This window comes from Takifugu flavidus, chromosome 21 (assembly GCF_003711565.1).
Source record: "Takifugu flavidus isolate HTHZ2018 chromosome 21, ASM371156v2, whole genome shotgun sequence".
NCBI classification, from domain to species: domain Eukaryota; kingdom Metazoa; phylum Chordata; class Actinopteri; order Tetraodontiformes; family Tetraodontidae; genus Takifugu; species Takifugu flavidus.
The window spans coordinates 11,640,425-11,668,136 of NC_079540.1; the positions used below are offsets into that span (position 1 = coordinate 11,640,425).

At 42.6% G+C, this 27,712-nt stretch overlaps 1 protein-coding gene across 8 annotated transcripts in view; it reads left to right on the top strand.

Moving 5' to 3' along the window:
* Positions 1-660: 660 nt before the first annotated feature.
* The window catches only part of col11a2 (collagen, type XI, alpha 2), a 40,297-nt gene continuing 13,245 nt past the window's right edge, over positions 661-27,712 (top strand). Inside the window, exons 1-50 of one of the 8 annotated variants that reach the window (XM_057020965.1) lie at positions 661-1,183; positions 8,412-8,573; positions 9,169-9,379; positions 9,512-9,674; positions 9,875-9,997; positions 13,595-14,752; positions 16,265-16,384; positions 17,453-17,668; positions 18,568-18,621; positions 18,817-18,858; positions 19,086-19,148; positions 19,248-19,322; positions 19,435-19,521; positions 19,773-19,829; positions 19,942-19,995; positions 20,145-20,198; positions 20,318-20,371; positions 20,551-20,604; positions 20,710-20,763; positions 20,880-20,924; positions 21,114-21,167; positions 21,280-21,324; positions 21,477-21,530; positions 21,612-21,656; positions 21,787-21,840; positions 21,946-21,990; positions 22,099-22,152; positions 22,300-22,344; positions 22,514-22,567; positions 22,700-22,807; positions 23,556-23,609; positions 23,724-23,777; positions 23,882-23,926; positions 24,327-24,380; positions 24,497-24,541; positions 24,668-24,721; positions 24,840-24,893; positions 24,970-25,023; positions 25,188-25,385; positions 25,487-25,540; positions 25,731-25,838; positions 25,928-26,035; positions 26,136-26,189; positions 26,265-26,318; positions 26,626-26,733; positions 26,872-26,925; positions 27,036-27,089; positions 27,200-27,253; positions 27,359-27,412; positions 27,516-27,623. In XM_057020965.1, the coding sequence (XP_056876945.1) occupies positions 1,066-1,183; positions 8,412-8,573; positions 9,169-9,379; positions 9,512-9,674; positions 9,875-9,997; positions 13,595-14,752; positions 16,265-16,384; positions 17,453-17,668; positions 18,568-18,621; positions 18,817-18,858; positions 19,086-19,148; positions 19,248-19,322; positions 19,435-19,521; positions 19,773-19,829; positions 19,942-19,995; positions 20,145-20,198; positions 20,318-20,371; positions 20,551-20,604; positions 20,710-20,763; positions 20,880-20,924; positions 21,114-21,167; positions 21,280-21,324; positions 21,477-21,530; positions 21,612-21,656; positions 21,787-21,840; positions 21,946-21,990; positions 22,099-22,152; positions 22,300-22,344; positions 22,514-22,567; positions 22,700-22,807; positions 23,556-23,609; positions 23,724-23,777; positions 23,882-23,926; positions 24,327-24,380; positions 24,497-24,541; positions 24,668-24,721; positions 24,840-24,893; positions 24,970-25,023; positions 25,188-25,385; positions 25,487-25,540; positions 25,731-25,838; positions 25,928-26,035; positions 26,136-26,189; positions 26,265-26,318; positions 26,626-26,733; positions 26,872-26,925; positions 27,036-27,089; positions 27,200-27,253; positions 27,359-27,412; positions 27,516-27,623 (4,944 nt within the window). In that variant the 5' untranslated portion in view covers positions 661-1,065. The remainder of the gene's footprint in view (positions 1,184-8,411; positions 8,574-9,168; positions 9,380-9,511; positions 9,675-9,874; positions 9,998-13,594; positions 14,753-16,264; positions 16,385-17,452; positions 17,669-18,567; positions 18,622-18,816; positions 18,859-19,085; positions 19,149-19,247; positions 19,323-19,434; positions 19,522-19,772; positions 19,830-19,941; positions 19,996-20,144; positions 20,199-20,317; positions 20,372-20,550; positions 20,605-20,709; positions 20,764-20,879; positions 20,925-21,113; positions 21,168-21,279; positions 21,325-21,476; positions 21,531-21,611; positions 21,657-21,786; positions 21,841-21,945; positions 21,991-22,098; positions 22,153-22,299; positions 22,345-22,513; positions 22,568-22,699; positions 22,808-23,555; positions 23,610-23,723; positions 23,778-23,881; positions 23,927-24,326; positions 24,381-24,496; positions 24,542-24,667; positions 24,722-24,839; positions 24,894-24,969; positions 25,024-25,187; positions 25,386-25,486; positions 25,541-25,730; positions 25,839-25,927; positions 26,036-26,135; positions 26,190-26,264; positions 26,319-26,625; positions 26,734-26,871; positions 26,926-27,035; positions 27,090-27,199; positions 27,254-27,358; positions 27,413-27,515; positions 27,624-27,712) is intronic. The other 7 variants (XM_057020967.1, XM_057020966.1, XM_057020969.1 and 4 more) reach the window with 7 other exon arrangements.

The following is a 27,712-nucleotide window of genomic DNA, read 5'->3' on the forward strand; positions in this document are numbered from 1 at the left end:
CATCTCTGGTTGGTGTTTGATGTCCTCATAGGGATAAATAGACTCAGATTACCACATATTAGTACACAGAAAGAGAGAAGTATGTCAAATGTCCTGGTCTTGAAGGTGGACGTTGACTTTCATTGCAGACTTTTTCTTCTCTGGCATCACTTTTCTTCCTGACTTCACACTGACAGCCTAAATGCACCTGACGGTGCTTGCACTGGTGAGCCAATCAGAGCGAGAAGAGCCCCCTGTCTGCGCTGGTAGGGGCCTGTTCTAAAGCGCGGACAGGAATCTGATTGGTTGGTTGGACGCTCACTCTTCTCGGCGCGTCCTCACCGTCTTAACGCGTCCACCGACTCCTCTCACCCGATGGGCATTTTAACGCATGTAAAGCCTAAAATTTCACAGCTCGGAAACGAATATAAAAGAGTGGATGTAGAAAATGTAAACATGGATGCAGTGTTATAGAAAAACACAGACAAAAAGCTGATTTTACTCACCAGCAACACAATAATTCTCCGTCACAAAAGAGTCATTTCGGTGGTGAAATATTGGCAAAACGCTGTTGTTAAATATACGCTTAATTCTTTGTGCGCAATTACGCACGCCCTCTCTGTCCCCCTCCGCCATTCACTCCCTCTCTTTTCTCGCTCTCTCACTTAACACGCTCACACGCACACCACACACGCTCTCACTCTTCGTGGGGGTAAGTGTGCAAGTAAAGAAGGGGAGAGGGAACGGGAGAGAGCGCTGAGTCCAGGTCTCTCTCTGCTGATCCCCCCACTTTGGGTACTCGGTCTGACCCAATGGGGCTTTAATGCTGAGGGGTTAAACGTTAAAATCTAAAGCATTTCTTCAACCCTGACCTTCTTTACTGTGTCGGCTCTGTGCATTAACGCAGGCGGACATAGGGAAGCAATAAGAGAGCCGCAGAGACGTCTCCAGAGGCGTGCCTATTTGCCTGTTGCCTCACAGACCGTCCAGTCGGGTCCCTGTCGTCGACTGGCTTTCTGTCAGAGGATAACTTCCCACACATCCTGCGCATCCAGCTCGGGCAGGCCGACTAGCTACTGCAACACAATGGATACTGGAGACTGTCCCTGTCGGAAGAAGCGGAGACCATGGCGCATGGACTTCTCCTCCTTCGCTTTGGTAACCGTGATGCTCATCGTGTGCCAAGCAGCCTTGGTTCGGGCAGGTAAGGAACTTTATCTCGCCCGTAGTTACAAATATTTGCTTCCTAGTTTAGTCTAGTGCTTTCGATTTAAACGCTTATACTTTCGCTGTCCAGCGTGCGCAATATTTACGCACCTGATGTCTCGCTTTTATCAGACACAAATACATCACAATTTCAAATGCGTGTCAACAATTAGGAATCCTATTTTTGTGTTATTTATTTTCCATTCTCCGTTTTTAAAAAGCGTTTAAAGTGACAGGCCAGACACGAGGGACATCAGAGGTATAAACCAATAAAACCTTTTAAGGTGTCATCGCTCCAAAAGAGCCCAACCAATTCAAGAAGATTCCAGCAATTCCATGACTTTCTTCACTATTCTCATGTGAACGTGTCATCAATTCAGTCTTCACACATGATCAAAATACTTGTAAAGGACTGAGCAGAGGCTGTGTGCGCGCGCGTGTGTGCGTGTGTATTCACCAGGTCAGCCTGTGCACCAGCGCAACTGTCAGTGGGTCAGGATGCCCTGGGATCAGAGAGTCCAACTTTAAATCCCGACTCAGCTTTGAAAATGCCCTTTATATTCTTTAAACTGTTTTAAGATATTTTCTGGGTTTTTTTATGACCTTTCCTTCCACTCCCATTCGTCCTTAATGGTCCCTTGGTCGTTTTTATTAATCTTTGAACAGTAAAATGCCAGCGAACCTTTAATAATCACAGAAACGCGATTCGAATGCAGCATTTCTTAGATGGTTTTACTAGTTGGTAAAACTGGGGCTTTAGTTGGCGGTTTGTGTCACTTTTTTGCGCAGCAGGTTTGTGGACGCAATTTTGTAGCAATTCTGCTCAACTTGAACACTTATTGGCAGGTGGATCAATGGCTCTTTAGTTCTCCCATGGGGAACAGCCCCCGGACCAAGGGGGCTTTAGAACATTGCATGCCCTTCTCTAGTGTATTCTTTGGCCCCGTTTCCACTTTCAGATGGCGAATAAGCCGATTGCAGCTTCGCGTCGGCTCCCTTGTGTATTTTGGAGGTGAAAGGCTGAAACTTTCTGCTTTTTATGAATAGGTTATTATGCGGCGGAGCAGCTCGGTGTCAGAGGTTTGGGAGTGAAAGCGTCTAGTGTGTCCGTGTCTATGTGCGCTTTGTACACTTGTGTTTGTCCATATGCGTCTGTAAGCTATGAATGTTTTCTCCAGGTCCATGCGCGGAAACGTGTGCGATCTGCGTGAATGTGCCACTATGTGCAACACCATTCCTAATCTCCAAGGCTGCGTAAAAGCGCGCCGGGTGTTTGCGTGCCTTTTCCCCTTTGGGGTCTGACAGACACAGAATAAACATCTCCATTAACCTGATATTCGTGCGTGTGCATATTACAGTGCGTGCGTGTGCGGTGGGTCGTATGCGTGTCTTCTATGTGACGCGGCAACAGATGTAAAAGCCTCAAAAGGTCCCGCCCACATATGCAACCCCTGAAAAGAGAATTCTCTTTTTTCTTTCGGAGAGGAGGACAGAAAACAGGAGGATCAGGTACAGCCATCGCCCCGAAAGAAGCGGGGTGAAGGGCATGAAAGCCGGGTTTTGTTCAATAAAGGTAAAAATCATGGGTAATATTTTCTTGACTGTGATGTTCCTCAAAACAGAGCCCTGCTGAAATTCCAGTCCCAGTCTCTCTCTCTCTCTCTCTCTCTCTCTCTCTCTCTCTCTCTCTTTCTCTGTCTCTCTCTCCTCCTCCTCCTCCTCCTCCTCCTCACCTCTTCCCCTCTCTCTGGTGGTGAATGGGGCTCTGTATGTTGTGGCGGTGCAGGGTTTGACAGTTTATTCCTCTGACTCTATGGAATTGTGCGGTATTTCAATCCTCTGCGGGACACACGTGACTCGGGTCCACATCTGACTTTGTCCTTTGATTTTCTTTCTGCTTTGTCATCATTTTTACACAATATGGGATGATCCACATCTCTTCCCCCCTGCCAGGGTAATCTGCTCCATTGATTAGTTTATATTATTGATAAGGATAAGACTCGTGTTTGATTGAACCACAGGTACACACAGACCAAATAACACATGCAGTTTTTACAGTCTTTATGTGAAAATGCTAAGAAGCATGTTAAAATATGGTAAAATACCCCAAAACATATAAAAGTACTGGGCACAAGTACTTAATCACTAGTGACCATTTCTCCATCACCACACCTGACAGCAACTGGGTGGGACCTTGTGTGTGTGTGTGTGTGTGTGTGTGTGTGTGTGTGTGTGTGTGTGTGTGTGTGTGTGTGTGTGTGTGTGTGTGCTGTTAGGCATCCTTCCTCTGAGTTTCAGTATAGGATGAACATGAGGGCAGGAGAGGGTTCCAGCTTTAATGACAGACCATCTGTATAGGGTCCTATTCCTGGTGGTGTTATTTTCCTGAGCAGGAAGCGAGTGAAACAGGGTGTGGAGGGCAGCTGTGTGTTTGTACATTTTAATGTATATCTTACTTTCCAGGCATTATTGCTGTCTTTCCGTTTTAAAAAGAACTTAAATGCTGGTAGGGGATGAACAATACTGAAAATGCACAAAACTGTTAATCACACACAGGACTCATGCACCTATTTAGGGTCACAGACCTGAATGTATCAGAGAATAAGATGTAGCTAATCATAGCAGGAAAAGGAAATATTTAGTTGTTGATCTGAGCAGCAAAACAGCTTTCATGTTCAGGTTTTCTAGGTTTTATCTAGGTTTTATCTTTCTTCTTTATTTGCAGGCTTCAGTGGCTACATCAAAAGCATCAACATTTACACTCCCTTACTTGTACAAAGAAAGTAATTTAAATTAAAGATGTGTACTGTTTATCCAGCTAAGGGGTTATTATTAAGGCCTTTGATCAAATATGGAGAATTCTTTGCTGTTAAATGCAAAAAATTTGAATTAATAATAATATAGGAAACGATCTTGACATGCACTTACAAACAAAAGTCTCATCTTCTCCAGCTAAACTGCAGCTATAAGGACAAAGATGTGGGGAATTCCACTCTGAAACCACATCTATAATGATGATGATTATGATGTGATGCACTGCTGTTATATACTTCTGATTTTAGGTCGGACTTGTTTCTGCTGGCCTGAGTTGGTAGAATGTTCCTACGGTGCACCACTGTGAACGTGTTTAAAGCTTAGATGTGCTCAAAATGATCATTTTCTGAGCATCTTTAGATGAATTAAAACTAAATTCTTAAATAATCTTTATCAGACCTTTTAGAGATTAAACAATTTGACTGTAAAATCTACAGTATAACCTGTGAAAATGTTTTTATCAGGAGTAGAGGGAAAGAGGGCTGTAAAGTCCAGTGACAGTGTTTTTGTCCGTTTCCATGGTGACCCATGGAACCAGCAGTGAGTACCTCCTGACCCTGTGGTCCTGAGTAAGTCTGGTGGTGGTGGTGGTGTCCACACTTGGATCCAAACTGAGACTGAGAAACCACACAAGGACCCAACCCGACACACTGGCAGAGTGCACAGGACCGTGGGGAGAATAACTGGCTCTGTCCTGCCATGTACAGTATATCAGGTTCTAGAGGTCATAAATTGAAAAAACTTTTCCTTCTTGAATTTTGCGTACCAAGAAGTAGAGTCATGTGGCAAATTCTTTCTGTTTTCTAGTCTAAAATCCAGGGATCCAAATCAATCTATTTATGTTGTTCTGGTTGGTCACAGTGGTTTTTAAAGTTCCTAAAGTTGTTGTATTGATGTAGTTTACATTTGGACAAGATCTGCTCCTCCTTGGTGGCCTCATTAGCAAAGGAATAGAAATCAAATAAGAAGGCATATCTAGAATGTAAAGTCTAATAAACCCACATCTTGACAGGCAAAGCACTCATGATGGATTTTCTGTCTGTATACACAAGACATTATAAATAAATCTTAACTATAGTCCACTATGTTGAAAATTATACCCTTCAGCAGCTTATATGCCTGTTCGTGGTCAGTTGGGTGGACAGATGTACAGCTGTGAAACTGGAGTTTCATTTTTCAAAGAAATTTATATTTATCTTCCTGTGATTTGCTTCTCATCTCAGGCTCCAAATCCAACTCATCTAATCTACTACAACTATATCACAACCAATATGCTCTGACAATGCATCCGCTGTGCAAAGGTGAGAGGTGAGGGGTCATTGTGTCAGCTGGAGTGTGTGTCTGGTATTTAGCATAGCTGTATCAAAGAGGAATGAGCACCCATGCACAGCTGCCCCAAAAATGCAACCCTGTGCGTTTGAGGCAGAAAGTCTGAGAGAGACAATTAACTGAGTCTTATTTAGGAAAGACACAGTAAACAGGGCAGCGATGGCTGGTTGTGGAGCAACTGTGTGTGTGTGTGTGTGTGTGTATGTGTGTGTGTCGGGAGGGGTAGGAGGGCGGGGGAGTGTCCTGGAACAGTTGTGTCGCCTGTCGTCGATGTCATTAAACCATTGTAGCTCCCTCCTGTGGCAATTGTAAGAACTACACCATTACAAATGCGGGTGGAGATTTGAGATATGATGGAGGGATGAACAGCTTAAAAAGTGTGTTTTAAAAAGAGTACTCCACTTGTGTACTGCGTAGAAAGTTTAGAATGCTCCATTTTCAAACAGTGAAACACATTTTATGGACAAGCAGTGCAATTTGTAGGCCTCTGTATTTGCAATATGTGACAATGTCACACATAATTACATTTGCAATTATACTTAGGAAAGTACAGAAAATATTACAAATTAGAAAAAATACTAATATCAGAATGCTATAGTACCATAGCTGCTATAGCTGCTTGCCAACCCAGTTAGATTACTTTTTTTTTAAAACTGTTTGCTCTATAAGGCTGAAGGGGGTTGCTTCCTGCTAAATGAAAATATGTCCAACAAGTTTTTCTTTACGTATTAATGAGATGAAGCAAATATTACTTAGACAAAATGAGATTCCATTCATAACATATAAATAGCTGTGGTATTCAATCATTTACATATTATTGCTGATCATTATGAATAAATTTATGAAATGTTCTGAAATTTGTCTTTTTGATTCCAGTTTGGAGCTGTCAGTTCAAGCTAAGTGTGACTGGACTCACGTGCCTGAAAGGCCTGTTTCCTGTCTTAATGGCAGCGGTGTAATTGACCTGCGTTTACATCAAAGCACAGCAACCATCTGTGAGCACTTATGTATAAAAAGGCCTGACGAGTGAGCAGAAAAAAGAGAGGATGTAAAGAAAGAGCACTTGTGCCCCCTGGCTTACTGTTTTTCTACCTTGTCTAGTTTCATACTTGCCACTCCTCATCTCGTGCGCTACACTGGTGCCGTTTCACCCACGCTGACTGTGTCCCTCTGTGGCACACTGTGTTATTTTTTGGGGTGTGTTTTTGTCCTGACTGTGGTCCTCCAGGCAGGAAGGGCCCCGGCTGCAGACGTGAGCTGCTCCTGCAGCCGCTGGAACAGAGCAGCACATTGTACTGGGTGTACTGGGGGAGCTCAGGCTGCAATCTGAGCCAGTAGAAGACTGGCCATCACTGAACCAGACTGTCTGCTGTCACTCCTGCTCTGTCTGACCTTCATGCTCCCTCCATCACTCTTTTCTTCCTCCATCATTATGAGCTTCACATTAATTTTAAAATAGTCAAGATTTTCAGGAGTGTGTGCCTCTTGATGTGTGTTTGTCTTTTTCTATTTGTTTTAGAGGGTTAATGTTGCATGAAAGTGCCACTAACAAATACTTCCTCCCGGCCACTTGTACTGTTCCTCCCTTCCTTCCTCACTCTCTTCTCCTTCTGCCCCGTTTATTGGCTCTTCCTCCAGTGACATTAATGGGTAGTTGAGACACCGGGTAGTGGCACTGATGCAACATTTACTCTGTAAATCTTACCATCTGAAAGTCATTTGAACTCCAGACACTGGGTGTCACCTAAACACCACTAGCAGTGACTGAATGTTTACAACACACACGGAGAAACATAAACAAAGTTGTGTGTTGTAGATTTTAAATCAAGCAGTCAGATGTCAAATTTTCTAATCCTGCATTCATTGGACAGATGTTAAAGGTTGTCCTTTTTAAAACAAATGGATATTGGATGTCACTGAGTTTGGCAGTAAGATGCTGTCTTTTTAAATGTTGTGAGTGACAGTGAGCAGTGCATCGTTGAAAAATGCACATTATCTGAAGGTGTGAGAGCAGAGGTGGGTGGAAACACCTTTCATTTGCTGTTAATAGTCACTTTGATGCTTTGACAGCAGACAGGTAAGTAAAACCTGAGAGGATGTGCAATGTTTTGTTTCTGTGAGTTCATGTGTGTATCTGTGATATAAACTAAGGCTGTGATATCCTCCCATCTTTACACTTCTCCTGTATTTTCCCCCCAATTATTAAAAAGGACAATATGTTTCCTTTTTGCACATTTGACTCTCCATATAAACATATTTGAAAGAGATATGGAACAGTGGTGTGGATGAACACTTTTGTGTAAAATAACACTACAGTCCAGAGAGTCATTGAGAAAATGAAGATTGCAGCCACGTCTTTCAAAGTGCAGGACGCAGATTGACACAGTGCTTTTGAGCAAACAGAGAAACCCCACAGCAGGTGAAGGAAAAGATTGGTTGAACTCTGTGTGTGAAAGTGGAGGCATGTGAGAGCCAATGAAGAGTGTTTCTGTGTTGCTATAGGCTGCAGACTGAACACCTTGTGTGTGTTGTCGACATATTGACTCAGCACAGTTGCGTCAACAGTCACTTGTTTCAGCTGCTCGATAAATGTGAGCAGAGTCGGCAGCTGTGTCCTCGCTGATATTTGAACTGAGTGTTACTGTACCTGCAGCAGAGAGATGTATGCATGTGGCCTGGACTGTGGCCCATTCTGGTTCCAACAGGGCTTCCTTTCTTTGGCTGGGTGTACAGGGGTAGCCATTGTGGACACTGTACCTTCTCCAGCATCACATCAGTGTTTTCAAAGCTATTAAGATTGCTTTGTACATTTTTCCTGAGACACATGGCAAAATTATGCCTCTGTAGCTGCCAAAAATGGCCAGACTGAGCAACAATTTAAAGCAACTTTGCAGGAGCAAGCTTTTAAAGATCCTGGCTTTATTGGGTTTCCAGAAGGTAGAATCAATTACTTTTTTCAGTGACTGCACATTACAATTCAAAATTCAGCTTTTGTTTCAGAGCTTACAGTTCATGCAAACGCAGGTGAGAGTTACCCAAATGTGAGCAATGACCGTTTTCCATCATATGGCTCTCTTCCTCAGACCCAGTTGATGTGTTGAGGGCTCTGCAGGTCCCATCTCTGCCCGAGGGTGTGAAGAAGGTTCCTGGTTTCTGCACATCCCGACGCTCCAGCAGCCCCGATCATGCTTACCGTATTACCAAAAAGGCCCAAATCTCTGCTCCCACCAAGCAGCTCTTCTCAGGTATAGAATCTATAGAATCAGTAAAGGTAGATGAATAGTCGTCGTCATTACGTAGCTAATCCTATCGTCAGCTTTTTACTTCAGCTATGGTATTATTATTATTATTTCTCAGCAAATAATAGAAAAGAATGAGTTATAACCTGTTAATTATGCATGTGTTCAATGATGAAGGTTTAAGAAAACAAATCTGAAGCTCTCAACTTGAAATCGAAAGGACTCATGAGCCTTGAGGACGAGGCAACTTTAATACCTTAATATCTGCACCGTAGTTTAGCGATCATTTATCTTAGAGAGCAGTAAGCCACCACAATAGTGGATGGTTATATATGTAAAAGTATTTTAAAACTGAGTTCTCTGCACACCTGTGCTGCTGCTAGACTGCCCACAGGTAATAATGTGTTGCAGGGGCCCAGAGCCAGAACAACTAACATCTGCATTATCATCAGATAACAGAAAGTACCCCTTAAGTGGCTTGAAATTTATTTAACACATCTCTAAAATTCCTTCTCTCCCTCCAGGATAGTGGACAGAGTTTTAAAAACACTATATTCTCTTCTCTAATTTTCTTCCCCCATTTTTTTTTTAAACTATCAAGGTCGATTCCCTGAAAACTTTTCCATCATGGCTCTGGTCAAGGCCCAGGCTGGACTCCAGGCCTTCCTCCTGTCCATCTACAGTGAGCAGGGTATCCAACAGCTGGGCATTGAAATGGGACGTTCTCCTGTCTTTCTGTACGAGGACCAGAACGGCAAGCCAGCCCCCGAGGACTACCCACTGTTCAGAGGCGTCAACCTGGCTGATGGCAAGTCAGTAACCAATAAAACCAGTTTGTGACTGGTTTAGGTTATGTATTGTGTCTTGTATGCAAGAGTGGTTGGGAATTACATGAGAGTTGAGGAGTGTCATCTCATTGCACATTTCTTCATCTCTTTTTGTAGGTGGCACCGCATTGCTCTCTCTGTCTCAAAGAAGAATGTGACACTGCTGCTGGACTGCAAGAAGAAAATGACCCGACCCCTTCCACGCAGCAACAGCGCAGAGGTCGACACTAACGGCATCACGGTGTTCGGAGCCCGTCTGCTGGATGAGGAGGTTTTCCAGGTGAGGGACAAAGTTAATGTTTTAAGAGATCTTCATTTACCTCCACTTTAATCATCTTCCCAGGAGACATCCACGGGTTCTGAATGGCCGTTTCATTGCTCTTTAAACAACCGTTTATCCAGGCTGTGGATCACCTGCTATTGCACTTCAGGACGTTCCATGAAATTCCATCATAAAGTGGTATTTTTTCCTGCTGATAGGGAGACATCCAGCAGCTGCTGATCGCCTCCAACCCTCAGGCTGCCTATGACTTCTGTGAGCACTACAGCCCTGACTGTGACTCCCCTCTGCCCAAAACACAGGCGCAGGACCCCAACACCTATGTGAGTAAACCACGACATGACTCTCACCTCTCTCTTTAGGAAGGGCGATCTTGAAGTCCTCTGCACTTCATTCGCATGTCTTCTGAAGGTTTCTGAACACAAGTCCAACAGGATAATCACACATTAAACCTGCATTATGCAAACAGATCTCTTCAAAGACGCTATAGGCTCATCTCTAGCTCCAATAAAACAGGGCCCAAAAGACCTGTGGACTCATTTCTTTTTCTGCATGAGGATTGAAAATAATCAGTTCCCCAGATGTAAATTAAGAAGCTGCACTTTAAAATGTTCATGTAGGATTCAGTCAGACATTAATCTGTCATGGAGACTGTCAGCATCTGTAAGTGCATACAGCCTAGTATTCTAGTTTAATTCATGGAATCTGTTGGGGAAAACCTCTGTGTCCACTTAATTCTACTGCCTTTGTTTCATTCTATTTAGGAAAAGTTGTGTTTTGTGACATGACTAGTTAATAAATAGGGTGTCACCACACAAGGCTTTTGAAAATGAAATGGAAGTCCTCAGGCTTCATTTGGGTCTTTTGTCATCAAAGTGCTGCTTCTGTTTCTGTTTCTGTCATCTTTACACCCCATCATCAAGCAGCAGCTGTATCCATCCACTTTCCTCCTCACCTCCCCCCTGTGTGTGTCTCTGAGAACAGATGCTTTATATTCCTTTTCCTACACATCTAAATATGGACACGTGTCATTCTCTCATACCAGAGACACTAATTTCATTTGCAGCAGTGAATTTACCATCACTTGTGCAAGGGAACACAGAAAGGTAGGAGAAAGAGGATGATACAAGCCAAAATGAACCCCCCCACCCCCCAACACCCCTCCCCTTTCCCCCAAATGGACTGAAAGAATGAAAAAGTGATAAAGTCAAACATAAATCAATTCTGATTGGTTTCCGCTGAAATCAAGTTTGACATGAAGATGCCTTTAAGTGGAGCCTCTTTACTTACTGAGACTGGTTGTACATGAAATCTAAGCTTTGCAAGCTCACTTTCATATTGGTTTGCTGATGCTACTATTTGGGAGCTGAGCCATCTCGACCTCAGCTTTATTAAACCAGCAAGAGATTTTCATCATCTCAGAGGTCATTAGGAAGCCTGCATGTGAGATCAGATGATTTAAGGTGTGTCAGTCACTGTGCAGATCTCCAGTTTTTGTCCCAAACCCTGCCATGTTCCTGCTGGTGAAATGCTTTTGAATGAATAGAAATCCCAGTGGTTTTATTCATTGGCTTTGCCAGTTTTGTTTTTAATATTTGATCTTCTCATTCATCAAGGTTGTCTGGAAGGGTCCAATACTTTTATCCTGCCACTAGGGCTTAATCAGATCACATTCATGAGCTGGGTTCTCATGTGCTGTCAGAAAAGAGTCTGGTAGGAGAGCAGCTCAGACTGGTGAAAGCCTGATCGTTTCCACTGTGGACTGGGAAGGTTAATTGGTAACAAGTGAACCAGCATATGCAGGATGCATTAACTCCCAGAGTTTTATTACATCAGTGGCCTTTACATGACTATTTGATATCCGTTTTCCCACTTAAAGCAAATAATACTGAATATTCACCTTTATAATCTTCTATAATTGTCCATAATTGTGCAGCCTACCCTGTAATCCAGACTCCTGATGAATGGAAGAATAAAAGCTTTGCATTTTATATGATATCTTGCTGTCAATCGCAGTCTATCAAGAAGATTTTTGTTTTTCTTTTTGCTGCTTAAACCTACCTACTGTCTTTTTTCCATCTTGTGTCCACCTCTGCCTTCTTGGATACTCATGTCCCCTGTCTCTTCGTCCTCATGCATTCTTACTTTCCTTCTGTTTGCTAACCCACCCTGCCTCTGTCCTCACCATCCTTCAATCCTTCCAACCCCCTACCTCTCTCAGTACTTTGATGAGGAGCAGGATGACCATGAATACCCTTATTATTATGAGGAAACAACAGGCCGTCCCTCCTCCTCTGCACCCCCCTCTCCCCAACCTGGGGCCCCCAGTCAACAGGTAAAAAGTGAGCAAGAGGGATGAGAAATGCAAGCAGGGTTTGTGGAAGGGAAGGAGAATGAGGGAGAGGCATTGCAACTAATAAAATAAGTAAACTATATGTTAACATGTCAATACAAAAAACAATTCCTGTGTTCCTGTGTCTATATTTTCATTTTTAGTTTGTAATATACCTCTCTCATTCTTCATCACTCCATGTCTCTCTTGTTTTGTACAAGTTTCACATTTTCTTTAAGTCTAATTAATCTCTCACACACTCTGTCACTTATTTCTCACACACTCTGTCACTTATTTATCTTATCACCGATTTTGATACTTTTTGTGAATTTTCTCCTCCTAATGTCATTTATATGTTGTCATATATTTATGTGTTCACATGTGGTTAAGTGGGGGCACTGGGGTGCTGGTGGTGCAGCTGAGTTGGCTTACACACACCCAGAATTTAGTTTTTGTGGTCTCCATCTCCATGAAATTCTCTGGCATCTTTTTTTTCCCACACACATTCTCAATCTTTCTTGAACCAAACCCAAATGAAAAACCTTTTAGCAATTAAAGCGGTGTAGTTTTGTGATGAGGAACTATTTCCTGCATTGTTCTGTAAAAAGGGAGTTTAGAGAGGATACTAATTATTATTATGATCGCATCATCCATTCAGCTACACTTTTGCTCACATATATAATGCATAGCCATTGCACGTATATGCATTGGGTCATTGTTTGCATGCTCTCTTAATCATCCTGGAGCACGTCACTGCATTCACATACTGCACTGACAACATGGGAGCAGAGTGTTCACTCCGATAACATGAATGTCCTTGATTCATTCTGGTGTCCTTGAGCTCCCAAAGCAGTGTAATAGTGCTGTGTGTGAAATGGTGAAGACACAGCTGTGATGGAAAATATCTTGAATTTTTAAAGAGTACCGAGAAAGCTACCATTTAATTTGTATTTCCACACACTTACATTTTACTGACTTTTCCTAATATATGTAAGTAGTACTGATTGAAGTCATTCTTTTTTAACTAATATGAATGCTAGCTTAGCAACACTGCATTTTGTGTCTGCTCATTGCATCGTAACGTGTGTGTGTGTGCCTGCGTGCGTGCGTGTGTGTGTGTGTGTTCAACACCAACTTGACCAGTCACACCCTCAGTGCCTCTGCCACACCACAGGCTTCAGTTTAAAGATGCTGCTTTGTCATTTAATATTGGGAAAGGCATTACTGGAGAGATCAGCAAAACAGAAAAAAAACAAACATGACTTACGTGTCGTTAAATGTTGATGTTATTGAACTATCAGTAACTTGTTCAGCTGTATATTTGCTAACTGTTTTGTCCTTTTTAATCATGTGCTGTATCCAGTAATGCCTGTACAGTCTCAGTAAATCATCCAAGCTTTGGCCATCTTTATGTCATTGTTTCTCAAAACACCCACTCTTGTCTTTCTCTCTTTCTGTCCACCCCTTGTTTGTGCTTTTCACCCCAACCCAACCCTTCTGTTTGTTGTTCCTCCATTTTCTATCTCTCTTTATAAATGTGCACTTTCATATATTAAATATCCCAATAATAAAATATTCTGGAGATCAGAAGAAGCAGCTCAATGGAAAAGGAGCCCCCACTAAATCCACTGCTGTTAAAGCAAAACCTACCCCAGCAAAGCCAGCCAAGTCTGGATCATATAAGCTTGTAGTCAAGTCCCCTATGCCCACCAAAGCAGCAAAGTCTACAGCCAAGCCATTTAAAGGCAGGCCCACTGCAGTAGAGATCCTTCTCTCTAAGATAAACCCAATAACACCATCTAAATCCACAATTTCCTTGATTAAAAATGGCAACGGTAAATCAGCTGCAGCAAAGACAAATGGATTGGCCAAAGCCAACAACAATGGAAATGGAAGAGCAACAGGCGCTAAAGCAAATGGCAATGGCAAAGCTGATTCTAAGCCCACAGCTCAGGCCAGAGTGAGCGGAAATGGCAAAGTTGTAGTGGAGAAAAAAGTCATCATAAATGCCAAATCTTCAGCAGAAAAGAAATCCAGCGGAAATGGAAAAGTCACCATTGTAACCAAGAGTAATGGTGCAGCAGAGAAGAAAACCAGTGGTAGTGGCAAAGCTACCATTGAGGTTAAAGAAATTAAAGTCAAAGTTCATGGAAAACCTGAAAATAAAGTTGCAGGTGAGGCCAAGGCTAACGGCAATGGTAAAATTATCACTGTGGTAGAAAAGAAATTCACCAATGGTGCTGCGAATCGGGCAAAGATTGAAACCACTACAAGAGCAAAGACGGAGAAAGTTATCAAAGTTGAAAAGATAGAAAAGACTACGCTCAGTACAGCTAAATCAGCCACAAAACTAGATGCTTCTAAAGCAGCCAAACCCACAAAAGCCACAAAATCTGATGCTACAACATTAACAAAGGCCACCAAAGCAGCGGCAGCAGCAGGAAAGACCCAAGCAAGGGCAGAGGTCAAAGAAGTCACCCAAGTTAAAACTGTTGTCACCAAAGTCCCTCTGGTCAAAACCACTGTGAGCAAACCAGCAAAGAATGTGGTGGAGAGAGTTACGATGCCCAGGAAAGTAGCCTCGACGTCCATGCCCGTGAGGCCCACTCCACCCAGACCTACGAAACCCAAGATGGCGGTGGACATTAATGTCAAATCCCAGCACAAACCTTTCCCACCATTTGGCAAGACTGCGTTGAGTGGAACTACGATCCCAGGGAAGAAAGTTACCAACGGTTATCAGCAGGTACAATGGAGAGGGCCCTGTGTGGGCCAGAGTGGCCGCAGTGTATGGCCCATCTGTCCCACTGTTGCCAGGTCTTTCCACCATTCAAGGGGTGCAGCGAAATTTGGATGAATCCCAGCATGTCGTTGAGTGTGGGTGGCAGTGCTGATTTTGATGTACTTCCTGTATGGTGGGCAGTCTGGTCTTCAGAGTGGACGTTGGCTCATACGAAGCTCGGCGCCTTCGCCTCTGTCTATATATCATATGATCTTCATGATCACTTCGACTTCTCCATATGATATGATACAGCGGTGCGCACTGAAGCATGGCTAAATGTACGGTTTCATTGTTCTTTACTTCACTTCGCACTCCTACCTTCAAGCTGCTGAAACTGGATCTCAAAACCTGAATACACTGCAGCACCCGACTCGTTCTTTTTTGGGGGAAAGCCTTTTTGGTGCCGATCAAATAAATCAGCATGGATTGTTTTGGCACAGACACCTAAGAAAACACAAATACTATCACACCTTTTAGCGACATCAAGTACACCCCTGTCAGTCTGTTATTCTTTTTCTCTGTTTTTTTCCCCTTATACCTGTTTGTCTTTGGTATGAATTTGCCTGAAACAGCCTCACAGAAACTGAAAAACAGTCTCAAATTTTAATTGTTATGGTATTTAATAACGTATTGGCAGTAACCGGCTCTCATTTATGGAATGTGCAGACCCGTAAAACAAATGTTCAGTGGCCACACATTGCTTTTCTGTTCAAAACTCACAATTTGTAAGTGCCGTAGGCTATAATTCAATTCTCTGAACTGTCATATTTTATTTCTCCATCATAAAATCCACTGTTCAGCCTAGCAGAACATACTGTGGATGTGTGCTTCACCCTCAGTACTTATTGTTCCACTGTTCTGTTCATCACTCCATGCTCCATGATGTGATTTACATGTCTGCTCCATATGTTGGGTTAATAAATGAGAGTCATTAATGAGGTTTTAGCTCCCACTTTAGAATCGGGTTTGGATTTGATTTGGACCGATATGTTCTATGAGGCTGTCGGGTCTGTTGGGCCTGTGTCTCTATATTCTGGTCTTGGTTGAGGCTAGACATCCCAAAGCATCTTGTTATGATGTTTTCATGTGTAGGGATGGATAGAGACTCTAAGTCCAAATTCAATTTGTAAGATTTCTTTGCTTTATCAGCTATAAACTATCAAAATATTACCTAAAAGGAAAGAAATCTCAGGAGATAATTTTCTCTATATCTTGCATATAAAAACTATTTATAGTTTTTGTAATTCTGCAACAACCTGAAATTTCTTTCCTTTTTTTAAATGGATCTTTTCCAACTTTAAAATGTGGTTTGCCAAGGATTTTGTTTTTCCTCCCTGGCAACCACAGTTTTAAGGTGTTGCTTTTCAAACGCATCACCACATCCTGTTGAAGCAGACCTCACTCTAACCAGACTTTTCCTATCAAATCTGCTTACTTCCACCCTGTACCCCAATATCTTTCAACCTGACCACTTAGGATGTAGACACTGAATATTCCGAGGCTGGCCACACCCCTACAGAGACAGATTATTACTATGAGGAGACGGTACCACTGCCAGAGGGTGAGGTGGTTGGGCAAGAGGAACTCGCCGTACAGGTAAAAGAATATGACACACAGTCATTCGGATCGAGAAGAAGTTGTCAGGGATTAAATTGACTTCAGCAAAAGAGCGTTATATCAGTTAGATGTGTGGTGGTGAGCCCAGTCTGTAGTTTAACCAAGTAGATATGCCTTTTGTCTCTCTTTTAACCACCTAATGTTTTATATGTAGTCAAAGGAGAATGCGCTATCATTGTCTGCATCTTTGTGCTGCTCTCCTTTTCTTTAACAACAAGAATCATGTTTTGCTCTCATGTTAAGACACCGCTAACCAGGGCCTGATCTTGACACGACAGCAAAAGTCTTGTGAAAAGGCGTCAGCGTAGGAATAACAGCATTCTTCTTTGAGAGAAAATAACTTAATTACATCAAAGGTGTTGTACACTCATGATTGTCATCACTTATTGCAACAATAATCCATACTGTCATTTGCATTTCATCTATAGTAACTTTTTTGTTTACTTGTTTTCTAGTTTCTATGATATATGTTACTATATGATAGGTACTTAATTCACTGTTAAATCATTTTACTATTATTGCTGTTCTCATATAAGATGACATTGCAGCCTAATTACTCTGGATTCATATTTTTTGCATGGTAAGTAAAGTAGACAATAACGTGGTTCATTTTTAATAGCACATAGAAGCAATTTGTTTTCACAAAGTGCTTCATATCAGCTGTGTGTGTTGGAAGGATGCGTATGGGACTTGACAGAGTCTCCCAATTCAGAAACGTCTTCATATTTTATGACACACAAGTTGATTAGCATAAGCTTCAGTGGAAACATGCTGCCATGGCCTCAGTAACAGATCATTATTGATGATAGCAGATGTCTTAATTTTGCCCCTCTGTCACTGCCTATATGAAAGAGGTAAGACTCACTCGTTTGATAAATGCTCCCTCTTCCTCTCCCTCTGTCATTCCGTCCTATGTTTTCTAAATTTCCCAATTTCTTGCCTCAACCTGCTCTGCTTTCACTGTCCACTGCTTGTCTTCTTCTCTTCCTTCTGTCTTATCCTCTCTGCACTGTCTGTTTCACTGTGGCTCTGATGAACCAAATCCAGCCCCAGGTGGAGCCTGTGTTGGAGGGAGAAGAGGTGCATTCGACCAAGGCTGTCGGTGAGGGAGAGGAGGCCTTCACAGAGGAGTATGTGACTGGAGATGTGACCCTTAAGGAATACGACTATTCCTACAGGGACTACAATGAGCCATTAGTGGAGACTGGAGAAGTCGATGCCAACATGGGCCCCGCCCTCTCTGCTGTGACAGACGAGGGAGGCGTAAGTTGCTTTGCTTGGCAGTAAAAAAAGAGCACAAAAGCTGTTTCAAACAACTCTGGGTCTGAGCGTTAGGGTTTATTGTCATGTTTTGAGTCTGCAAGTTGTGAAACTTTTGTCCTATAACTTAGGAGAACCTGATGACAAGGTTCAGGGGTGATTAGAGGACACAATGTCGGTGTTGAATAGATGCCTTTCTGTTTGGAACAGGAGAAGAAGCCAGTTAAATTATCACGAAAAAGACCCAGTATTGGTTGAAACAGTTTTTGTGTGCTGTGTGCAAATTAGGTCGCCAACAGCCGTCACCACTGGACGAAGTGGTTGGTATTCCTAACTTGTCGTCACTCGTCATATGTGTCACATACACTGCATAAGAGACATTTGAAGGTGCAGCAGTGATCATTTGCTTCCTCTTTCATTATGGATCTCTTTAATGTCAGTGTATAGCTTCATTTAGAGCTGTTAACCCGGATTATTCCCTATGCCAGGGGTGTCCCCGATCCAGCAGACTTTTCTGTCCTACCTGCTTTTACCAAGGTAACTGGGCTCACAACAGTTACCTGGTAGGACAGAACACCTTGCTGGATCTGGACCCTTGTAGGACTGGTTTGAACACCCCTGCATAGTGTCTGTGTGAATACATTTTGAGTTGTGGCCCAGCAGTTTGGAGAACCACTGAATCTTTATCACACCTTTATTACGACCAAAGCAGGTTTAGTTTTTTCTCATTTCCACTCTGACATTCCACTGTTTGATGAGGTCAAATGAGTCCGATTTAATGCACTGTCATATGAACACACACTCTTTTTGTGAGTGTTTTTTTTTTTCTTTACCAAAGATGTAATGGCTGCACCTCTGTACTCGTGTTGCTGTCGTGTTGATTACATGTGTGTTTTCCTCAGGCTGGGGTGAGAGGCCAGAAAGGAGAGAAAGGAGAACCTGCTGTTTTGGAGCCTGTAAGTTACTGATTGGTTGCATTAGGTTTTTGTTCATATGATCATATTTTTAAAAAAAGAAAATGTCACCAGTTCATCCAAGCTTGTTTCTTTGTTCTTTTGATGCAGAAAATCAAATCTAATTCTTTTCTCATATATAGCTTATTTTTTCATGCTTGATTTAGACTCTGAGTAACATTTGTATCTTGTTTTAAGGGGATGCTGATTGAAGGACCACCAGGACCTGAGGGACCTGCTGTAAGTAAACAATGTTCAAAGTGGACTTGTGTCATTTTAGAAAAATTCCATTCAAATGTTATTTTATTGTATTTGTAATTTTGTCTTACTTTCTAAGGTAGCAATTTTGTCTTTACTAGGCAATTATTGGAGTAAATACCATGATGATATTCCTCTGCAATAGTGACACTGATATTGTTGTGACCTTTATGAGAATTATTTAGCACACTTCCCCTCATCTGTTTTAGGGCCTACCTGGTCCTTCTGGCCCTTCTGGACCTCCTGGCTCTGTGGGTGACCCAGGAGAGAGGGTGCGAACTTTAGTATTTTATGTTTTTGGTTGTATTATTAAATGACCATAACTGCATAGGTTATCTGTTGACACTCATTCCCAACATTTCATTCTGTAGGGCCCTCCTGGTAAGGCTGGTCTTCCTGGAGCTGATGGAGTCCCTGGACCTCCTGGGACCTCTGTTATGCTGCCTGTATGTCACAACTAATTCCAGAAGCTTGACTTTTAAATGGATCTAGATCGTAAACCTGCTGAATCTCTAGTGACATTTATTTAATGTTGATTTGTCCTTTTTCTTCTTGCAGTTCCGTTTTGGTCAGAGTGGAGGAGATAAAGGTCCTGCTGTTTCTGCTCAGGAAGCTCAGGCAGCAGCCATCTTGTCTCAGGCCAGGGTCAGTTAACAAATAGATTTGATCCCTGCAGATAGATTTCTTTAGCCCCAGAGGCTTGACTGTTGCTTTGACCTAAAGAAGACCTTACTGATCACTGAACATTACATTTTCTTTACTATGGGCCCAATAACCTCTATTATTTCCAAAGTTATATATTACACAAATCTATGCTTGGCTAAAGACTTGTTCCTTTATCTATTCATAACCTACATGTGAAAGCATTTCTGACTACAAGGTGTTGTTGTCATTAGATGGCTCTTAAAGGACCTCCTGGTCCAATGGGATTCACTGGGCGTCCCGGACCCTTGGTATGTAATCATTTATATGGTAATGTAATTGCTTTCATGTATCCATCCTATATCTGTCAACTATATATTAAGAGGCAAATAACTTCACTGATTAGTCTTGGGTCTGTTTTAGGGAAATCCTGGAAGTCCTGGTCTGAAAGGAGAGAGTGGAGACCCTGGACCCCAGGTAAAAACACCTAGAGGAGCAAACTACTTAGATTTTATCTTGTGTGATATACTTTGACATTTACTCAACCCGCCCTGTCATTGCAAACCTTCCTTCACGCCACATCTATAGTACAAATATATCCCTAATATTTCTAATTAACTGTTCAGGGCCCGAGGGGATCTCAAGGCTTGATGGGACCTCCAGGCAAATCAGGAAGAAGAGTGAGCATATTATTGTCCTGCTGTGTTTTTAAATTGAGGAGCACAGTACACACATTACTGTTCTTGTATCGATTATACAGAACATTTTATAAGATTTCTCTGCACGGCTGTTCTAACAGGGTCGCGCTGGAGCCGACGGTGCCAGAGGAATGCCTGGAGAGTCTGGTTCTAAGGTAACATTTTCCCCAGTCTGAGACAAAAATCCTCTTCTGAACTTAGGTCCACTTAAATAAACAATAAACATTTGTTCAATTTAAGTGCTTATTGATACTGTCCAAAACCACTCTTGGCTATCATGCTAGGATTTACTTCCTCTCCTACAACAGTGATAACACGTCTGTATGTCTCTCAGGGTGATCGTGGTTTTGATGGTCTTCCTGGTTTACCTGGAGACAAAGGACACAGGGTCAGTCCCATAAAGGAAATAACAACTGCATCTACATTTAATAATCAGTTGTAATCTGTTGATCATTTGAAAAATTTGACATGAAGGTCATTGTCTGTGTTTCAGGGTGACTCGGGACCAATGGGACCTCCAGGATCTCAGGGAGAGGATGGAGAAAGGGTATAAAGCTTCAGTAGATGCAGAATTTAAAGGGAATCCAAGCAATACCAAAACATGTAACTTAATATTCAGCATCTTCATCTTCATCATCTTGTCATTACTCCATGTCATTCCAGGGAGACGACGGAGACATTGGACCCCGGGGTCTTCCAGGTGAACCAGTGAGTGTTTCCAAAATAACACAGCTGATTTTGTTTTTTCTTGTAGCTTTTTTGTGCATATTTTGTACTGTCAAACACAAGTAAATATGCTGCATTGGAATAAAATAAGCCATTTTTATTTTAAAGTGAAGTCTAAATCAAATAAACGTATGTTTTAATCAGTGATTGAGTGTGTTTGTGTATGTTTAGGGACCTCGTGGTTTGCTTGGACCTAAAGGTCCTCCTGGAATCCCAGGCCCTCCTGTAAGTTAAACACAGCGTAAAGCCACAATCTGCATTAATTTGCCATTACATCTTATTTCCTTATTATTTCCTTCACTTTTGTTCCGTTTAATTTATGCTTTCTTTTTATTAGGGTGTACGAGGAAGTGACGGACCCCACGGTCCAAAAGGAAACTTGGTGAGTTCTTCACAGTTTAAACACAATGAATTTGTCCAGATGATTGGGATGATCTGCAGCATTAAATTCGAAATGGTCCTTCCCTGACCTTTAGCCTGTGCCATGTGTACTCAGCATTTGTCGTCACACTATATTTTATCTTTGTCTCTCAGGGTCCTCAAGGTGAGCCAGGACCCCCTGGTCAGCAGGGAACCCCAGGAACTCAGGTGAAGACAGCTAATGCATCCACACAAATATAATTACAACCAACAAAAACCTCAATGACCATGCTATTTTGATTCCTGCAGGGAATGCCAGGACCTCAAGGACATACTGGACCTCCAGGAGAAAAGGTAATAAGTGTTTGTTTTGTGGTTTAATGATATCTAAATAAATATAGTGCCTAATAACAACTTTAAAGTCTGTTTGACCCAAAGGTCAGTAGTTTTTTCTGACTCATTAGCGCCTTCTTATCTCCACCAGGGTCCAACAGGAAAACCGGGTTTACCAGGAATGCCTGGAGCTGATGGCCCTCCTGTATGTTGTTCTCTTTAGTTTTCATTTATTTTTCCTTTGATAATGACTGAATCTTGTTTAGATCACCAAGCCTGCCTATTTTAAGGTCTCTCTTTCTCTTGTCAGGGTCACCCAGGAAAGGAAGGCCCATCAGGCACCAAAGGAAACCAGGTTGGTGACACATAAGGCCTTCAACTCAATCCAAGAGACCTTTCATTTTTCATTTCTTGGTGTATGTTGGAGTGCCTGAAGTTGGGCTGTGAATTTGTCTCTTTTTAGGGTCCCAGTGGTCCCCAGGGGCCTATTGGCTATCCTGGTCCTCGTGGCCTCAAGGTGAGTTTAGTATTACTTATTTTAATATTTTCAATTATTTTGTTTTAATAGTTCCACAGATATTTTTCTATTTAATGATTTACCATTTGTTACAAAAAATACATCTTTGCACCTTTAAATGACATTTTTTTTAAATCTTGATATCAGGGCGGTCAAGGAATCCGGGGATTGAAGGGTCACAAAGGAGAGAAGGTAAGTGATTCTATGTTTATTAATCAGAAGTAACTTCTTACTCTTTATTCCAAAGTACTGTTTAAACATTTTAACAGGCACAATTGGTCTTAATTCAGCATGAAATATGTGTCTGAGTGCTTTGTTTTCTGAGGATAATATGTTTGCTTGCTTTCTTGTGTGTTTCTAGGGAGAAGATGGTTTCCCTGGAATTAAGGGAGACTTTGGGATCAAGGGTGAGAGGGTAAGGTGCTTTATTGTGAACTTGAAGAGGACTGGGTGCATTAAATGAGTGAACGACTGTAAATGTTATATTATTTTAAATATAGAAAATAATACAAACATATTATATTTGTTTTACTCCACTTTGCAACAGGGTGAGATTGGAGTACCAGGTCCTAGAGGAGAGGACGGTCCAGAGGGGCCAAAAGGTCGTTTTGGTCCCCCTGGTGAAACTGGACCACTCGGAGCAGTAGGAGAGAAGGTAAAACCTCTTTAATGGGCACAATATTCTTTCTTTGAGATGGGTTTCTGCTATTCAAAAATGAAGAATGTATAGTTAAAATGAAACAACTGTGGCTGTCAGGCCAGAACAGACAGCAAAGGATTCTTTATGTAACAGAACCAATAAGCCTCTTAACAAAGTGAGGGAATAAACCGGCCTCAAAACTTCAATCTAAAGATCATTCCTGATGGAAAATAAAAAATTAGAAACCAAAATGGCCCAGAGGATAAAAAAAAGTTACTTCCAAAATAAAATACACTTCTTCAACATGAAACGCAATCTCAAAATTATAATCCCTCGAAAAAACAAACCAAAAAAGCAGCTTTGGAAATTGAAGATAACTATAATTCAAAAATGACTAAACTTCTCAACAGTCTTCAGGAGGCAAAAAAGGAATCAGACAATAGCAGCAAAAACAAACAGCTGTGGCCAGACTATAAATACACATGAGGCTACAGGTGGAAACAGTCAGGAATCAGGGAAGACAATCAGGCAGGTGAGGCATGAGGGAAGTGGCCTGATATTAGGGGAGTTACCTTTCAAAATAAAACAGGAAGTTGTGAGACAAAACCTCAGCACGGCGTGACAGGAGAGGACGTGATAAAGTGAATACTTGATAATACACAGTAACTCTGGTACTTGTGTTTCTACAAGTATTGTACCTTAGTGATGGGAAAGATTCTTTCTGTGCATCCTGTCACTGTATTATGTCACCATGTGATTGCAGGGTAAACTTGGTGTACCGGGACTTCCTGGATATCCTGGAAGACAAGGACCAAAGGTCAGGGAAACTCACGCATCCTCTCTGCCTCATACATTTACTGAAGATCTATTTTGTGAAGCTGACATCTTTAGCGTGAAACTGTGCTAATGTTATTTTGTTTTCTTCATGAAGGGATCTCTTGGATTCCCAGGATTCCCTGGATCCAATGGCGAGAAAGGAACAAGGGTAGGTTTATATTAAATTCTTCTTAAATTTTTGAAGAAGAAACTAGCCCATAGATCCTTGCTGTGTGTTCAGTATTGTAAAGTAGATCTGCCTAAATTCTGCAGGGTCTCACTGGCAAATCAGGACCAAGAGGACAAAGAGGACCAACGGTAGCACACATTCCCCTTAACTCCTTCATGCTCTGAGTCACTGTAGAAAAGTTACAGATAAAGTATCTTTGCAAAGTTAGTGTTGAGCTCAGTTTTACTCTCTTACCTGTTCCTGCTTTAACTAGGACTGATTATCTAATAATTACGTATCAGAGAGCGAGACATTGATATAAATATCCCCAGTTATTGTTGTGGTTTACCAAAACAGCACTTTTCTATACATACATCAAATTTATTTATGGGTATACTGATGAACCATAAGGCAGATCCCTCTAAGCACCTTTCAAGCTGTGCACGATGTTAGTGATCTCAGGAGATTTTGTTCATGTGCTTTATAAATGAGATAATAAATTACATTGTTCCTCTGTTATTGAGTGGGTTTATTGTTTGCATCTGTTAGGGCCCCAGAGGGCAGAGGGGACCGAGGGGCGCAACTGGCAAACTGGGGCCAAAGGTTTGTTCCTGCAGTACAGATGCAGCATGTTCTCCTTCACTATTCTATAATAAAATTAGAAGGATTTTAACCTTCCATACCATGTGTAGACTTAATTAACCTTCTAAATGTTTTAGGGGACTTCGGGAAGTGATGGCCCCCCTGGTCCTCCTGGAGAAAGGGTGAGTCTTTCTTTTCACCAGAGGATGGAGGGGTGGTCGGAGCCCACGCACACATTTGTGTCCAAATAGTAATGGATTTTTTCTTGTGAAGTGTTTTCAGTGTTTTGTTTGTCACTGTCTTTCCAGGGCTTGCCTGGGCCTCAGGGAGCCAATGGGTTCCCCGGACCTAAAGGGCCACCGGTAAAACAAGTGTTCTTGTTATTTTTGTCTCATAGATTAAAGTGGTTCAAAGGTTGACTGATGTCAGTGTTTGGGTCAGCTTTAGTTCATCTCTAACTGTGTGAAATCTTTGTTAAAGGGGCCACCAGGGAAGGACGGGCTGCCTGGACACCCTGGGCAGAGAGGAGAAGTGGTAAGATAGTGGTGTCACTGCTGACGGTGCAGCTCAACATCTGGAATATGGGTCATATTGCATTTCTCTCCTCCAGGGTTTCCAAGGTAAAATGGGTCCACCTGGGCCTCCTGGAGTTGTTGGACCTCAGGTGAGGTTTTCTGGTCAAGATGACCTTTGCCTTGTTTAAACAATAATTTCTATAACATCTTGTAAAATCTGATTTCTTTTTCTTCTACCGCTGTTGTTCTTTGCATGTTCTTTACTTTTTAATGCCTAATTATCTCTGTCAACATCTGCCAATCCTTTTCCCAGGGTCCAGCAGGAGAGACTGGCCCTAATGGTGAACGTGGCCACCCTGGACCACCAGGTCCACCAGGAGAACAGGGACTTCCTGGTCCCTCAGGAAAGGAGGGAACCAAAGGAGACCCTGGACCCCCAGGGGGCCCTGGCAAAGACGGGCCTCCTGGACTGAGGGGCTTCCCTGGTGAGAGAGGACTGCCAGGAACACCTGTGAGTGCTACCAAAGAAATACTGGATCATTGTCAAGCTCCTCGCTGGGAGCTGATGCATCAATTATCACACCTGTTAATTGGCGGATTTGTTTCTTTCAGGGAGGTGGAGGACTCAAAGGAAGCGAAGGACCTGCTGGACCTCCTGGACCGGCTGTACGTTCTAACATGAATCCCACTTAAACGACTGCTAGAAAGTCAAAAGAATATCTGATTACCCCATTAAATTAGCGTAGCTTGTCTAAAGGTTAAAGTTGGGGTTAATAATAATAAACTACCAGTAGTTGTGTAATTCTGTACAACTGTAATGTACCAGTGCCAAAATTATACTATTGTACCTTTCAAGGGCTCTCCTGGTGAGAGGGGGCAATCTGGTACCGCTGGGCCTGTTGGACCTCCTGGAAGACCAGGTCCTCAGGGACCTCCTGGACCTGCAGGAGAGAAAGGTGTTTCTGTGAGTATTGGGTTGAATAAGATGAATATGCTCTGGTAACACCTCTGGCACAAACAGTTAACTCTGAACCCACCTGTTTTGTCTCCAAGGGTGAGAAAGGCCCAATTGGCCCAGCTGGTCGTGACGGACTACAGGGTCCTGTGGGTCTGCCTGGCCCAGCTGGACCGCCCGGAGTACCTGGAGAGGATGGAGATAAGGTGCATATCCAAACATTTTTGTAAATTACAGAGCAGAGCCAATGATCCTGTTTTCAAGATTTGGCTTTAAACTTTGCTGTAATGACGTTTGTCTCTGCAGGGGGAGGTTGGAGAACACGGTCAGAAAGGTGCCAAGGGAGGGAAAGGAGAGCATGTGAGTAATGTTGATCACTGGAATAATGTTTGGTGGATTTGGCCATTGCTTATATGTTTTCCTGTCTGCTGGTAGGGTCCTCCAGGTCCACCTGGACCAATGGGACCAGTCGGCCAGCCTGGTGCTCCAGTAAGTCCCAGTTTTAACTCTTTGAAGACAAAAGTAGACAACTTGGATTGGTTGGTATAAACTTGTGTGAACTTGTATAGATTGTTATTACTTGTTATTGGGTTTTGGGGGTTTTCTCATTTTATTGGTTAGGAGTCAAACTGCGATAGGATAGTAAATGTAGAAGAAGCTTAAAAAACAAACAAATTGTGAATAAATCAATATGTTCTTGGGTACCTGGAATTTCAAAACACTCCATGACGCGGTGAAGCTAAGCGATTGCTGTCTCAAACGTGTTTGGTAATGTTTCTTATGCTCCGTGCTGTAGGGTGCTGATGGAGAGCTTGGGCCGAGGGGTCAGCAGGGACCTTTTGGAGCTAAAGGGGATGAAGGAACCAGAGGATTCCCAGGAGCCCCAGGACCCATTGGACTCCAGGTAAAATGATAATCGTTCTCAAACTATTTAGGCAAAGTTCAGCTCTGCAGTAGTTTCGCCATAACTTTAGATAATTTTGAGTCTCAAAGTTAACAAGTGAAGATGATCCTTTAAACAACGTTCACCTCTGCTGTCCAGGGTTTGCCTGGGCCACCAGGTGAGAAGGGAGAGACCGGAGATGTTGGACCTCTGGTGAGTTTCAGAAATACGCATCATCAGCTGTGATAATTCATTGGTATTAGACATTATGGTGATAAAAGTTTAAAGTGGTGATGAAATTATGAGCATCTTTTGTGCTTTAGGGACCTCCAGGCCCTCCAGGACCCCGTGGCCCTGCTGGACCCAACGGTGCTGATGTGAGTCTAAACATTGAAGCACATTTTTCATCAGTAGGACGTTCATGTGAGAGGCAGCCAGCAGAGCTCTGGAGAAGCATTTAACAACTTTTATGTTTTCTATTTTTCAGGGCCCTCAAGGGCCTCCTGGTGGTTTGGGTAATCCTGGACCTATCGGTGAGAAGGTGTGGACATTAAAAGTTTTTCAGCATATTTCTATTGAACGTGCAAATTAACCCCCCAAAATCATTTTCAATTAGTCCTGAAGGCTAAAAAGCTGTGCTCCACAGGGAGAGCCTGGAGAGTCTGGACCCCCTGGAATTGGAGGGGAGCCTGGAAAGAAGGTGAGTGGATGATCACCTGATCTAACACATTGCAGGTGGAACCATGTGTGGAACCATGAAGCTGTTCCTGTACTTACTGGTGGCACTTATGAAATAATGACAGGGCCCCAGAGGGGAACGTGGGGAGAAGGGGGAGGCTGGACAACCAGGAACCGCTGGATCCACTGGAGGACGTGGACTACCTGGAGATGATGGACCCAAAGGAAACCCAGTATGATACCCACAGATACAGTAACAGAGAGATAGCAAAGTGACTTCAACCTACCATAAATTCACCACCTGCCGTTTAAAACATCTTTG